The 16,623-nt window shown below is 37.7% G+C and overlaps 1 protein-coding gene across 2 annotated transcripts in view; it reads right to left on the reverse strand.

The window, feature by feature from the left end:
- Positions 1 to 281: 281 nt before the first annotated feature.
- Positions 282 to 16,623, reverse strand: part of gli2a (GLI family zinc finger 2a) — a 99,496-nt gene continuing 83,154 nt past the window's right edge. For both annotated transcript variants that reach the window (XM_039687364.2, XM_039687363.2), the window contains exons 9-14: positions 14,224 to 14,352; positions 9,234 to 9,383; positions 8,127 to 8,291; positions 7,724 to 8,005; positions 3,595 to 3,931; positions 282 to 3,481 (exon numbers count right to left, since the gene is read on the reverse strand). In XM_039687364.2, the coding sequence (XP_039543298.1) occupies positions 1,338 to 3,481; positions 3,595 to 3,931; positions 7,724 to 8,005; positions 8,127 to 8,291; positions 9,234 to 9,383; positions 14,224 to 14,352 (3,207 nt within the window). In that variant the 3' untranslated portion in view covers positions 282 to 1,337. The remainder of the gene's footprint in view (positions 3,482 to 3,594; positions 3,932 to 7,723; positions 8,006 to 8,126; positions 8,292 to 9,233; positions 9,384 to 14,223; positions 14,353 to 16,623) is intronic.

A 16,623-nucleotide genomic window follows, 5' to 3' on the forward strand; every position in this document is an offset into this window, starting at 1 on the left:
TCTTATTGCGGACACTCTTTTTAGGTGCCGTTGTTCAACTCATTGACCACTGTACATTGAAAGTAAACATAACCGTAAAGAAGTGAGACGTACCATTTCCAAACAGGAAGTGTGTCACGAAGCTCAGTGCAAGTGATGCATTAAGACAGTTAATAGAGTGAAATTCCCTCAAAATACCTAAACCTATACAAATTAACAATACATATGTGTTTTGATTGGTTTTGCTTCTGAAACAAAACCCACTCCACAAGAAGCAGATAGAAGAGACAAAACAAACCCAGTAAACAGAAAAATTAAGATGCTGTATTGAAAATGTACAAAAGCTATACATATGCTGAGTACTGCAAATGGCATCACAAAATACCAACCAACTCCAATAGTTCAGACTTTCAGAAACGCTCTGTCCTTGGTGGGAATTAAATCGGTCCCAAATCAAAGGCAGAAGTCATTTTAGTTCGGGCCTGTGGTTTATCACAAGCTCAAGAGGGTGATGGACCTGTTAACTGGGATGCAATGTTCACTGAGAGTACTTGCATATTCCTTTAATATACGCACAGGTTGTGGTCCATGGATGTAATGCTACATCACACAGCCAGATGAGAAGCAACTACAGAGATCTGAAACTCCTGGAGCATGCTTCGAGGGAATCTGTCAATACAGATGAAATTGATCAGCTCCGAGGAAATGTGCAGACATTTATGTCCATCAGTTTCGTATAATTCCCCTTAGAGCAATGTGCACATTATGAAGAAGCATGTGCAGTTCATATGCAGTACACATAATTTAAAGCATGAAGGATATGGAATAACTATAAACAAAACAGCAAACTGCAATAAAGATACCCATAAACTATTAGTTTAGCTACATACCAGATTACATAGCATTATATGAGTTTAAATCGTATTACTTCTTTAATGCGAGGCACTTAGTGAATTTCAGTGCACTGTTGAGAACGGGAAACATCAGACTTATACAAGTCCAATAACCATTACCCTGATGTACACTAATAAGCATTAACAAACAAACTTACATAAACATATATGGCTTTGTGAAACATCATCTTGAGGTTTTTGCCAGCCTGGTTGCATACAACAGTTGTGTTAGCAAATGTCTGATAATGTATTCGACAGTGTCCACCTGAATGCTGCAAGTTTAACTTCTGCAAGATACTGTACTTCAGTGCCTTTGCTCATGAAATAATGCATAAACATGTTTTTCTCCCCTTTAGAGAACAAATTAGTGTTAATTTTTTAGTCTTTGTCACTTTATTGTTCAATGTCTTTACATTTAAAGAACATTAAAAGCCACCCCTGATTTTTGAACGAATTCTCTAATTCTCAAGCCATCATGTTTAAGAATTTGCTTTCCTCTGCAAGGGCCGTTAACATTGAGCTCATGTCACCAATGGCCATGTTGCCAATACCTGCCGGTATCGAGGCTAAAGTAACAGAGTTACGAGGGGTGGTGAGCCGTGAGGAATTCTGCGAAAGACTCTGCAGAATGCCCGGACTTAAGGTGCCGGACATTAGGCTTGAATGGTCTCCATCATCCAAAATGGCATCGAAGTCTATTTGAGTGTGCTCAAGGGTTGGAGTGGAGTCCACTGTGCTGGTGACCTGATTAACCCCAGGAGACGGCATTGTAGACACCGAAGCAACAGGGGCTTGGTTTGCGCACGGGGACATGGGTGAACCATAATCCACACTGGGGTCCAACATGTGGATCTCTCCTGAATAGTACACAGTGCCGTTCCCATTGCTGTGTTGACCAAAGTCACCTGGTCTCTTTGGGATAGCTTCTGAGGAGTTGGCGTTAGACAGGGAGCAACCATTCTGCTGAACCATACCTGACCCTGAGTGTTGCCTATTCAAAGGTTTGGGCTCGGATGGAGGTCTGGGCTGTATCAGTCCTCTGCCTGCATTTTGACCGGCAGTCTGAGTAAGGGGAACATAACTTTGCTGGTTGGCGTTATTCAAATGTGTAAAGTTGGATCTGAAATTCTGCGTCTGTTGGTTTTGCACAACTCTTCCATTATGTGGACCCATGCTGTTGCATGTTAGGTGTTGACTGGAGTTGAAATTGAGGTCCTGCCGATATACCGGTTGAGGGTTTACTTGCTCGCCGAGATTCTGACAGGAATTGGTAATAGACTGCCGACACAGCTGGACAGAGTTCATCCTCTGGATGGTCCTCTGTGGATAACCCTGTTGCATGTTAGCCAGATTCTGGCTCATTGGTACAATATGTTGATTAGAGCCAAAGCCCTGGTAAGGGCCAAAATTCTGCTTCTGCTGAACCACTGCCAAGTTCCCTCTGAGTTGTTGCTGCTTTGGAAGCCTCGCATTTGTTTCAACAGAACCAGAACTGACCTCGTTCCATTGCACAGGCATGTTGTTCTTGTTCATGTCTTGTGCATTGGCCATTTGCTCTGGATGTGAGCAAATAGGCTCGACATGGCTTCCATTGTTGCTTGTCATGCTAATTCGCCGTTGCCCGTAGAACTGTTGTTGTTGAGAGGTCATATTACCATGGAAGTCTAGTGCATGACCACCATTGAAAGAAATCCCTGGGTCCTGATTGGAGCTACCATTCTGGGATCTGAGGTACTGTACCATATCATCCGGAAGCACTAAATCATCCTCTTGCTGATCACCTCCATCACTGGCCATATTCTCCATTAAAACGTTCTCTGAAATACTAGGTGGCCTTTGGCTGAAGGGATGGCGGTGCAAGCTGCCATCGGAACAAGTGTTGCTCTGCAAGTTGAAAGCACGCCGATCTAATGCAGGCAGGCGGGAAAAGTTCATGTTGCTGATGCTGTTGAATCGCTGAACCCTCGGCAAGGAGAGCGGGTCGAAAGTTGTACGACGAACAGGATCACTTGCTCGTCGCAGAAGATTAGCCTGAACTTCATGAGGCATCATGCCAGGGGCACTGTAGCCGGTGTCACTGCAGCGTCTTGAGTTGACTACACCTTGGGAATGGTGCAAATGTGTTGAACTTTCTTGCGAGTCATTGTACAGGGCCATTCTAGTTCTAAGACTCATGCGATCCATGTTCGGTAGAGGTGTTGGTGGTGCACCCCCTGTGGCTGCAGCGTATTTCGCCTTGAGGCGGTAGTGTTGAGCCGGCGTGAGATTTAGCAAACTTGGGAGTCCACCTGCCCCGCCGCAGTGGCTAGCTTCACTGGAGCGCCGAGACATATCTGTGGAGATGGGGTCATAGGAATCTGCTGAGCTGACGTTGTTGTTGCGGACTCCAAATTGCGAAGTCTCGCTAGAGCGACGGCTGGAGTAGCAGGGTGAAATACCAGAGGACCGACGACTTAGCGTGTATGCTGAGCTCATCGTGCTGGTGGAGCTGTCTCTGCGCTCATGCAGCTGATTAAGGACTGTCATCTCATACGAAGACAAATCTCCTGAACGTTGGGTTGGAGGTCCAGGCATCTGAGTGCCCATATTTGAAGTCTCCAGCAATGAGTCTGAAAAACAGAGTAATGAGAGTACTGTTACTTTCTCACAAAGCATGAGAATGCAAACATGAACCTCAATTTCCAAAGTAATAAATCACATACGTTTTGGCTGCAGTACTTACCAATAGTTGGTATTGGAGGCAGCTTGGTATTTCGGACTTGAGGTGAAGCATTCGCCCAGGAACAGGAGTCTCTTACCATTTTTAGTTTTTCCTTCTTGATGTGATCAACATTAAGTAGTCCACCCCTGTTTTTACGCAGTTGAAGACCTACTCCTGCAGAAGAACCTGGAGAACCGGTAGAATCTACTACAGGTGAGTCATCTAAAGCATTCAGGTCCCCCAAACTGCCTCCACTGTGCATGGCCATCTCTACTCCACTGTCATTGTTGGTGGCACTGCCAAGTGGCGATGGCTCACTGCTACATGATGACTGACCACCAGGGCTGGACTGATACATCTAGAGAAGGACAGTAATAAGCAAAGGTCAGTTCCACAGTTCCATTAGAGTCAGTGACATTTGTGGCTGCCTCATATATTATCTGGTTAATGAAATCTTGAATAAATCAAATACTGTTATTCATTTGTATTAGAATTAAGATTAGCTCTTCATTAATGTTAGATTCAAACTTGTGTAAGGGCAAGTTCCTTTGGGTTTCTCCTTGTGAAATGTACAGCTTACTTTCATATAAGGGAACATATTTTTTTTTTCTTTTTAAAATGTTTCCACTGATAGTCTACAAGAAACTGAATTGAAAAGTTCGGTAACACTTGACCATACGCGTACACTTATAAGCATTAATTCATGCTTAACTAATGCACAGATAATACTGAATTAATGTGTAACTAATAATAATCTAAGCTATTCATTAATGATTACCACATGAGGAACTAATTAAGAGTCTGTAAGGTTAATGTATTAGTTCATACATGAATTGTTTTTAACTTGTAGTGTTAACTAATATGTTAATTACCAGAATGAGCCAAAGCCTTGTATTTCAACTTCCAGATAATATACATTAATATGCATTAATACATGATTAATTACTTCATTGTTAGTGCAAATTCATGTGCAAATTACTACAATTACTAAATGACTAGTTAATAATGTTGTGCCCCCACAAGTAAAGTCATAACATAATGACACCTTTGCAAATCATTAGGTAATGATTAATTAAAGCAAACAACTGGAAGTTGAAGTGCATAGCTTTGACTAATTGTGGTAATTAACATCAATTTACACTATTAGTTAATAAAATATGTTATTAAGGAATCAATACACAATGACACATTGAATTAATAGCAACTCATGTTTTACTTAATATATTAATCATATAGACTCTTTATTAGTTGCCGATGCAGTAATCATTCATTAAATGGTTTAGTTATTCATTAGTTATACATTAACTCATGACTATCTGTGCATTAGTTAAGCATGAATTAATGCATATTAGAGCACCCGTATTGTAAAGTGTTACCAAAAGTTCTTTAATAGTTTTTCTTTTCGACTCAAGAAAGAAAGGCATGGACATCTTGGATGACATGGGGGTGAGTAAATTATCAGCAAACGTTTTTTTCAGTTACAAAAATTTTCACAATACAACTAAATCAAACATTACTGAAGTGTTTTTTTTTTTTTAAGTATTGACTTTGCCATGCATTTAAAAGAGATTTCTCCAGTGCTCACCTTAGTACAGTCTGTCCATTATTTTCAAAGAGAAGCAAGTTAGTTAAGAAGAAAGGACAGTGTTAGTATATTAGTAGAGGAAATGGTTAGTACATTAGTTTGAATTCTGCATTAAGCGCATTCCACTCAGTACACGATAAACAGCAAACTCTGCACATGATGCAATCTGCATGACGTGATTACTGTAAATACTGCATATCTTACATGCAAAAAACTAATATCTTAGTCAACACAAGTAGTTAAGTCATTTAACCCGCCATAAAATAGATTAGTCACAACCTTAAAGCTACACTGTGTGATTTTTACCCCCATCTAGTGGTGAAAATGTATATGACCATCCAGCAAATATTAGTTTCTGTGCCTCTCAATTCCGATTTCGTTTTAACTCCTACGGTGGCCAATGTAGTCCAAAATTAACATTGCTTCCAGTTCGACCTCGTCCATGAGTGTTAACTCAAACGTAAACGTGAAAGGCAAAGCTTGAATTAATGGGTATGTCCAACATGGCGACCGACATTAGAACCCAGAGGTGGGGACAAGTCACACATGGTCAAGTCCAAGCAAGTCTCAAGTCTTAACCATCAAGTCTCGAGTCAAGTCTCAAGTCGCAGTTCAGATAAATCAAGCAAGTCAAGTCAAGTCAAGGGTTCTTCTAAGCAAGTCAAGTCAAGTCCTGATAAGTTTCAAGTAAAGTCAAGTCACACTACTAAAATAAATAGAGGTAAATTTTTTCGATACATATTTATTTTTGCACAGAAAAGATGAACTTTTATACATATATTTTGTATCTTACATTTGCTATATTAATCATATGCATATCTGTGCTACATTAATATCTGAAAATAAAATAAAATTGTGTTGTTTACACAAAACGTTCAGAGTCTAAGATGTATCGATTCTAAGATGTATAATCCAATCTGTCTAATTCAATTTAATTGAAACGGTCTAAAATGTATGAAATCTAAAATGTAATATCTTATATCTTATATAAATGTAAAATATAAAATGTATGAAATGTATGAGAATATAAAATGCAATTTTTTTTTAATTCAGTAGTTTTTCTTATCATAGCCAACAAATGTCTTCGGAAACTCCTTTTCCTCGATTTACTGAAACCTATATGTAAAACGCATTTGCAGCTGCACAGCCGTGTATATATCTATGCTGCATATACAGACATCCCAACCTACAAGAATTCATTTCAGGGAGGTATATCTCAATGAATGTAATGTTAGGGGGGGGGGGGGTTAATATATGTTATATTAACATATTTAAAATATGTTTAAAATAAATATAAAATAAAAATGGTAATATGTTATATTAACATATTTTATATTTAATAAATATTACATATTAAATAATATTATGTATATTATATATTAAATTTACATAAATATTAACAAATGATTGTTTTAATTGTGGAATTCTCCATAATTAACTCCTAAACTTCAGAAGAGAACAATTCTTTGTAAGGAAGGAGGGGTTTCTTTATTGTACATTTATTTGCATGTAGTATGTAGCATATGGTTTGCGTTGGTCAGTACAGCGCTGACTATTGAGTGTCGCTAGGAAACACGTCCGCGCTGCGCTGACGAATCGGCTGCGCGGCTCGGATCATTGAACCGTGCAGATGACATGTCTGCGCGGCACGAGCTCTGTAAAGCCCCGCTGTCTCGTCCCACTTTTGGTTTGTTTGGCTTCCCATATCTCTGCCGTGCACACGCCGCACGCTATGTAGCCTATGTTATACGCGCAGTATCTCGCTCTAGATTCCGGGAGATTTTAACTCATTTGCGGGCATCAGGGAGACGCTATCAATATGCGTGAGACTCCCGGAACTTCCGTTTGGCGCGGTTTGAATTGAGCAGCGTAAAGGCACAGATGCCGATATATTGATGCTGACGTCATAATATATATTTTAATTAACTTTAGCCTATTGCTGTTTGTTTATTATATGTTCAAGTCATTGTCGAGTCTTCCACTTCAAGTCAAGTCAAGTCTCAAGTAACTTGTTCTCAAGTCAAAGTCAAGTCAAGTCATTTTTGTACTTTAATCAAGCAAGTCACAAGTCCTTAAAATTGTGACTCGAGTCAGACTCGAGTCAAGTCATGTGACTCGAGTCCCCCACCTCTGTTAGAACCCCTTACTCGTATGTATTCAATGGCATATTATACACTCACGAGAATACTTTATTACTTGAACGAAGTAAATATACATTAATGAGCACATATATTTTTAAAAGAACTAAATATTTTTAGCTAAGACTAAACTAAATAGTGACACAGTGTAGCTTTAAATTTGAAATGGCAGCAGCTAACCCTAACCTCTTCCGTTTTAATTGACCAGAAAAAAAGCTAAATAATGAATTGATTGTACTGGTTGTGAATAACAACATCACCTTCGATTGTTCAATAACATACCACAGTAATGAATCTTGTACTGCCTCTCTCCCATTGGAAAATAATCTGGGAATGTGTGCTTACCATGCACCGTGTAAAACTGCTTTGACTGAATCTTTCATTAGTGATGTAATCATTTGTTAAGAACGAAACTGACTATTCTTACCATTGTGTTTTCCGTCTTGATAGACTTGACATGTTGGCAATCCTCCACTCCTCGAGTAGTGCTGTTGGCCTCCCCTAGCCCGTCTGACCTTTCCCTTGCATGCTTTGTGTGGGCCTCATTTTCTCCATTCCCTTTAGGGGGATGAGGTTTAGGTGGCACATCACCACGCTGCTTCTTAGTGACATGTGCGTCTGGACCATGAACGGTCTTCACATGTTTCCTGAGAGAACTAGGGTCTGTATAGCGTTTTGTGCAACCTGGGATCTTACACACATATGGTTTCTGCAAAGGAGTGACAGATAGCTTTTAGAGTGCAATGAAATCAGCCTTAAATCAAATCTCTTAGTCTCAATGAGATGGGAAACAAGATGCACATAATGAAACAGATGTTGAATGTTCGAACCTCATTTGAGTGTGTGCGGTTCTGGTGCTTGGCTCGGTCTGAAGCATTGGAAAACGCCTTGTTGCAACCCTCATGCTCGCATACATAAGGCTTCTCCCCTGTGTGGGACCTCAAGTGAGTTTTGAGGTTTTCCAGTCGAGAGTAAGCTTTCGAGCAACCTTCAAACTAGACAAGAGAAAGAGAAAAGAAAGTCATTACATCAGCCCTCTTCAGTCTGAACCCCAAATCAAACAGCTTTATGAGTGGATCTGAACATGTCTGGGTTTTATTGCATCCCTAAATCAAAAATAAAATAAGAAATAATATTTTTCTTAAAAGACAATGTAGTCTATTTGACAATAAAGCATATTCTCTATACAATTCTCATTACAATAATGATTTTTTTTTGTGTAACCTGGAATGTTTTCAAGAGATTCACCCTTAAAGAAACATTTTTTTTTTATTGTGATTAATTTTTTTTTTAGTTCAGATCATGTCATCCTCAGTCATTATGATCAATCTACTGTGTTATATATGACACACACATATACACTGAAGGTTTGTGGAAACTTCAGTAAAATTTAATAAAGAACCGTTGCACCTTCCTCTCTTCAGACTTTAATTATGTCTCCATCCTGTCAATCAGCAAGCTCAGATGTTCGTTTTAATAGGGTCTCAAACCACTAAAATTGGCTAGAAACGCATGACAGCAGATCAGAGAGCCTTCATGATGTTTTAGGAAAATAAAAGTAGCCAAGATGAAATTGTGTCCTGTTTAAAATCATGTACTGTAATAAGAAACAAGCCTATTTATGTAAAGCAATAGCTTGCTCTACTTGTGGGTTCAGAAATATATGCGTGTATTCTTGCAATTAAAAGTAAAGGTGGTATAGGTTTTTAAATAGTGAGGGGGAGCTAGTAAGTGTGGTTACACTTTATTCCGATAGTCCAATTTAGACATTCTCCTAACTAAAGTACCTTTGCAAATATGTGTCAACTAACTCTCATTAGTTTGCAACTACATGTCAACTAACTCTCTTTAGAGTATTAATAGACTGTTAGGGTTAAGGGTCTGTTGGGGGACCATCAATGAAATGAAAGCCCAATGAGCAGTGGTGCATCACTTACTGTGCACTTATGGGGCTTCTCCCCAGTGTGTCGACGCATGTGAACCACAAGCATGTACTGGGCCTTAAAAGGCTTCTGTTCTCGCGAGCACTCCTCCCATCGGCACACAAACTCTTTCTTCTCTCCATGGATGTGGTCATTGTTGATATGCTGCAGGTAGAGAAAAGTGACAACATGAATGTCAACAATGGCCTTAATTCGTTAAAGGGGTGGTTGACAGCAATTTCACTTTTTTCATTATAAATAGTGTGTAATGTTGCTGTTGGTGCATGAATAGTATCTGCAAAGTTGCAGCGCTGAAAGTTCAACATGTAAGCAGAGATATCGTCTTTTAAAAATCAGGAAGTGTAATGCCTACAAAAACGACTCGAATGGGACTACAATGGGTTTTATACGTCACTAACCCACACATTTACATCAACCCTCCCTCCGGAATATGCAAAAAAAGAACATGGCCATATTTCTGCGGCTCGTCGAGTGTGTTATGTTCACCCAGCTGTCAGGTCTTCTGTGTTCAGGCTTCCCACGGACGTTGTAGTTTGTCAACAACAATGGATACAATTTATGTTTGATTATATTCCTGAAAAATACATTCGTAATCTAGCTCTCTGTGCTGCGCATTTTAAGAAAAACAGCTTCCAGAATCTCCACCAAACACCGGATTCAACAAGAAACTGTTACTAAAACAAGAAGCAGTTCCAACTTTAAAACCAGAGGCAGCAGTTTTTGGGCCACAAAATGTATTTGCATGTACAGTATAATTTCAGACGTAATGTTTTAGTTTTATCAAATGCCAGCGCTGCCTTTATAGCCACTTAGTTATGCTATTTCGTGTCTACGACAAACGCGTACAAACATTTTGGACCTGAATTTGTATATGTACTAATTTTGTAAATCTATTTTTCATGTATATACTTTATGCCGTTGATCAAGAACGTAAACCAATGCCAACGCTGTTTGTGTATATAGTAGCCAGTCAGTTCGATGCTTTTGTGTAAAACAAACGTGTATAAAGTTTAAAAAAAATATAGGCAAATTACCATACAGAAACGTTTAGTAAGAGCCGTGTTTAGCGAGGTTCTGCTTGACTCTCTTCATCGCCGCTTTCTGGGTCTGGGTCATACTAATACTGCAGTATCGACACCATTATGTAGGCTACATTTGACAGGAACATATATGCAACTTTTGCCCGTAAAAGGTAATGGGCGTGAAGTATCTGGACAACGTGCACTACAGTTTAGCCAATCACAGCACACCGGCCCAAACTAACCAATCTGAGCCCACTGCCTGTTTCTGAGGGAGTGTTTTCATAGAATCAGGAAGTAAACCGGTCGTTCAAATGACAGAGGAGAAAGCGGCTTACAATAAAGGTGAAATTTATGAAAAATAAGACTTTTTAAAAAAGAAAAACCACGAATACAAAGAAAAAAAAGCAGTAAACCACCCCTTTAACTCTGCAATGAACAGCCAATGATATAATTTTGTCATGACAACTCTCTTGAATGCTTGTCAAGGTAATGAATATGACAATGTAATATGTTTGGTCTTGGCAGAATAGATCTGCAATGATTCCATATATATATATATATATATATATATATATATATATACGTATATATATATATATGAAGAGTTCAGATGCAAAAGCCTCTAAATGCCATTTGAAATTTTCTTCTAAAATGACCATTTTTATCAAGCTTGTATATTTAAGTTCAGTAATGTCACTTAAATAACAATTAATAGGTAATCTTCATTGCCATTTAAGTGAAATTACTGAACTTAAATATACAAACTTGATAAAAATGATCATTTTAGAAGAAAATTTCAAATGGCACTTAGAGCACTTATATATATATATATATATATACTATATAACTGTATTATGGTTAGTTTGAACAGTACTTGCTTTGTATTCTTAACAGCACCTAACCTAACCCTGAATGAAGTTCTTCGGGGAAGGATTGCATGAAATAAAATCAAACCATGCCATTATTTTGTTTCTTGAAGTATGTAATTTAGATCGCAAGCCGAGAGCACAGACTATAGCCTTAGGACTAAAAAGGGTGTGTAGGAAGGAAGTCCAGGCTCTCAGTTTTGCTCTGGTCTCTAAACATTCCTTTGTTTCCACTTCTGATTCCTCTTCCTTGTCTTCTCTGGCTGTAATTATACCTTCCACTTGGTCTCGCTTTTCAAAACCATTTTATCGTATTTCTTTGAAATCCGAATAATGACGGACAGCAAGCTTGTAATCCCCAACAACAATTCACTTGCAACTACTTAAGACCATATGTTTATTTGTGCCTTTATATTAGTCTAGTGTGGCTTTCAGAAGAAAGAAGAAAAAACATACTAGGCTCAGCTTAGACTGGTTTGGGCTTGTTCTGGAATTGGAGAATGGCAGGAACTTAATTCCACTGATCCAGAACCCCAGAGAATTCCAAAGCTCCAGGTCCAGGTCCCATGAGGAGCCAGATTGGCTCGGTGTGTTCCTGTCTAAGCACTGAGTTCCTGTCCAGTCTGACTCTGGGCCCAAGTGTATCTGTCACATTGTGGCTTTCAGATTGTTAACAACACCCAGCAGAGGGGCTGAGGTGTCAGAGGTGGAAACGGCCACTCCAGAGCTGCTGGCATGATGACGGATTTACTATACGGCCTCGGGGAAGTTAAAAGGTCAGAGGGTGCACAGAGACAGGAGCCATAGATTTGAAAGCATGTGTGTGTGTGTGTACGTGAATGTGTTCTGCCCCTCTGTGGGTATCAACATGCTCATTAACCTAACACGCGTCAGTGACAGGAAAGGATCAGGTACGGCTCTGGCTAAAGCTGTCGATGAGAAACTTGTCCAACATGTGTAGCGTTTCTAATTATTTACAGTTGTTTCGGCTTTGTTTGATGTTTGCAATTTGTGTTTGTTTGGTTAGTCACAATGACCATTACAAGAAAATAGTTCTGTTCCAAAACTTAGTAAGTTGTCTAGCTTGCCAGCATTTTAAGGCATTATATGCACACCCCTAACAAGAAGGCTGTTTTATTAAGATGCTTTATTATATTATTATTAAATATGCATTAAGGGAGTAGTTCACTTTAAAAAAAACCAAAAGGTTCAAGGTCCAAATGACAGTTTCAGTGCAGCTTCAAAGGGCTTTAAACGACACCAGATGATGACTAAGGGTCTAATCTAGCGAAACGATCGCTCATTTCAAAAATAAATAAAAAAGACCCTGATTCATCGTCTGGTGTCGTTTAAAGCCCTTTGAAGCTGCACTGAAACTCTCATTTGGACCTTGAACCTTTTGGTTCCCATTGAAGTCCATTATATGGAGAAAATCCAGGAATGTTTTCATCAAAAACCTTAATTTCTTTTCGACTGAAGAAAGAAAGACCTGGACATCTTGGATGACATTGGGGTGAGTAAATTATTAGCAAAAGTTTTTTTTAAAGTGAACGACTCCTTTAAATTGCTCAACAGTGATAGTGAAGACATTATACAATTTTACAAAAGAGTTGTATTCAAATTAATTGCTGTTCTTTTGACTTTTCATCAAATAATCCTTTAAAACATATATATATATATATATATATATATATATATATATATATATATATATATATATATATATATATATAAAAAGCACAGACTCCAAGAATCAGGGTTCCAGTGGTGGAATGTAACGAAGTACAAATACTTCGTTACTTTACTTAAGTACATTTTTCACGTATCTTTACTTTACTTAAGTAGAATAAATAGTGCATACTTTTTACTTTTACTTCGTTACATTTTGCAGCAATTATTATACTTTCTACTCCACTACATTTCTACAACTTCTGTTACATTTTCGTTACATTTTCTGATCAGTTTTTCCCCTGCCAAAACATAATCTGACCGTCCGTTCATTGCACGTTTGTCTCACCAGTGACGTTTGGTTGCCATAGATACATCAACTAAATGCGTCTCACACGCAGTGTGTTTATCATGCAACTCATACGCGAAAATTTGTTTTTATGTGCATAGGAAACACACCCTGTGTAATATACGTTTGGTTAGGATTATGGCAAGCCAAGAAGTTCAGAATTACACCATAAATGAATCGCGTTTACTGCCAAACATAGTTATTAACATATAGTAAGGATAAGCATGATATTGCCTAATTGCAAGCTTGTTTCAGAAATGGTGACATTTTTTTCCATCATTATTGAACATCATTATAGGAGTATTAGGTTGAATGAGTTCGAATTAAATGTTTTATTAATCATTAGAAAATAGACATTAAGAGAATCAATTGTTATGCAAGTACTTTTACTTTTAATACTTAAAGTACATTTAAAATAAAGTACTTTTTACTTAAGTATGGTTGTCATTGTGTTACTTCTACTTTTACTAAAGTAAATATTTATCTGTGTATTTGTACTTTTACTTAAGTACTGAGATTCAGTACTTCCTCCACCACTGCAGGGTTCCAAAGGTCTTGATAAACCTGGAAATTTCAAGTTTATAATATGTACTACTGTTAAAAGTTTGGAAGTTAAAAGTTTTTTTGTTGTTGTTGAAATAAATGAACACTTTTTATTCTGCAAGGATGCATTAAATTGATTCAAAGTGACAGTAATCCTTAAAAATGGTTTCCACAAAAATATTAAGCAGCACAACTGCTCAACATCGATTGAAATCCGCATTTTAGAATTCAATGTTGAAATCCGCATATTAGAATGATTTCTGACGGATCATGTTACACTGAAGACTGGAGTAATGGCTGCTGAAAATTCAGCTTTACCATCAAAGGAATAAATTACAATACATTACTTAAGACACTTGAAAAACGTTCAAAATCTTCTCAATTGATAGTGAAACTAATGAAGTCCCATAACAGTTATGATGTAGGCAGGAGACAGAAAAGGCAACTCACTAGGTTTTGAAAAAGAGCCCTTGTGCTGTGGATATTAATAACGCTTAAGAGTTAGAATACATTTCAAAATCAAAAGAGTGACTTACATGAACTAGCTGGTCCTGGGTGTCATACTCTTTGGAACATCCTTCCCAATGACAGTTGGTCTCATACACAGCCTCAGGTTCTTGCTTGCATTCGTCTTTATCAAGTTCCTCCCGTAACTCCATGTGATCCTGTTGAGGATCAGCACTGGTAAACCTTATTTGTATACTTTATTTTATTAAGCCTATCGTACATGTCAGTCTAGAGAAAATGTTGTTGCTCAGAGTTTGCTTTTTAGCTTGTGAGACTGAATTTTATATATAGTTGATATATTATAAAAGCATAGAGCTGTAAGCTATAAGCCATTGACTGATATGGATATAGGGTAGCTTTGATTATTTGGTCTTGGAAGAATGTGATGAGAACGGTTTGACTTCTGATTCCAGACTTTGTAATCATGGGAAATCCTTGTCTGATACTGTAAAAGAGACATGAGAAGTTAATAGGCTGTTTTTTTTCTCAAAAGAAGGTTACCTAAGGAACCATTTGGTCTCACTGTGGTCTAGAAAAACCAAAACACACACACAAAACAAAGATGTTAAAGAGATCTCATTAGTATATTATACTCATTTTATATTTCTTATGGGAACTGATCTAGGTCTTGAGTCATTGAGAATCAGATGGGAAGTATTGTTGGTGATCATGTCGATTTTGTAACCCTCGTTTCTCTTAAGGTTTGGGAATGTTAAGAATGCTTTTGAGCTTTAATGAAGTTTAAAGCTAAATGGTTCGAAACCTCGATTATGTGGTGAGAGAACGGCATGCTTCATGGCCACATCTAATGTCACCTCCCACATGCTAATTTGTGTGATATCCAGTCAAAAGTCAAGGATATGTCTACCAGCATGTGCTATGTTGTTAAGAGCGCTAAAGCAACAACTGATAATGGTTCCTTTGAAACTATCCAGAGTTTGGTTTCTTTCATTCCAAGTGTTGAAACCTCAAATATGAAGAGTTTTGAAAGAGGTCCATGCTGACTACAGCATGTTTATATTTGGCCCACTATTGTGTGCTCATCAATTCACATCTGCCCTGATCACACTCCACACCTCTCCTCATGTATCTTACTGTACTAGCACACTGTCACAGAACTGGAAATGAGCCGAGAATTCATCAAAATACAAGATACAATACAGAGTAAGATACAAGAGAGATTTAAAAGAAATGAACAGAGAGATACATCAGTGTTGGGTAAGTTACTTTAAAAAAGTAATTAGTTATAACTAGTTACTACTCACAAAAAGTAACTACATTACTTTGAGTTACATCATTACAAAAGTAACTAATTACCAGGAAAAGTAACTATTACGTTACTTACAAAAGTTTAAATATGTGAAATAACTTGGATACCCCCAATATTAAATATGTTAAATGAATGAAATGGACACTAAAAAGAACACCGTTTTATTATAAAACATTATAGACTAATCTACACTATTTTAATGTTGCTGTGGGGCAATGTAAGAGACACCTATTAACTTAAATATTACTATGGTGGAAAAACTAAGCACAATATGGTTTAGAACTTTTTTTTTTAGAACTGGCCAACAAATAAGTCTAATAATAAAGTATGTTTCTTGAGAAATGTACTGAAAAAAAAAATAGTAATAAAAAATATACATATAAACTCTTTGTAGTGCAAATTAAAATTATAAAATTATAAAACGCACACACCTTTACAACTTGTAGACATAGCAGTATTTTCCCCACAAAAGTAAACAGTTAGAATATAATACTGGACAATGTACCATTCATAATAATAATAAAATTTATTTTTTTGTGGTTTTATTTTTATAAACTACAGAGAATGTCATCATCAGAGATTATTTAAAGGGGTCATGAACTGCCATTTTAAAAACTTGTATATTGTTGTCTGAGTTCAACTTATGACGTTCGCTTGGTTTTTACATTCAAAAACATCAAAATGTATAAGTAACAGGCTATTTTCTACCCTAGTTTTGAGCCCAGCTCAAAAACGCTCGGTTTTTATGGGCGTCTCGCATTGAAGACTTGGAATTAAACGCCCACTGCTGTGAGTGGATAACAGTTTTGCATATTATAATGAGTTTCCCTCTTGATCTGGTTTGTCATCACGAGGTAGGCATCTATGTTATTTAGCTATGCGTGTAATGCGCGAATCGGTGGGCGGGGCTAAACCGACCATGTTGAAGTAGGCGTTGATCTTCTTCTGCGGGGTTGGTGTTTTATCCTCTTTGACGTCATAGTTCCCTACTTTGAAAAACGAGTCGTTTGCTGAGCCAGGTGTCAATAAAAGCTTTTATTGGACTAACAAGGACGTTTTCAATTCTGAAACTCTTAGATTTAAAACTCTGAAATTCTTAGATGACCTCAAAAGCTCAAGGAAAATTTGATTTCTCAGTTCATCACCCCTTTAAGCCAAA

This window comes from Pimephales promelas, chromosome 7 (assembly GCF_988280905.1).
Source record: "Pimephales promelas chromosome 7, fPimPro1.hap1.1, whole genome shotgun sequence".
Classification (NCBI taxonomy): domain Eukaryota; kingdom Metazoa; phylum Chordata; class Actinopteri; order Cypriniformes; family Leuciscidae; genus Pimephales; species Pimephales promelas.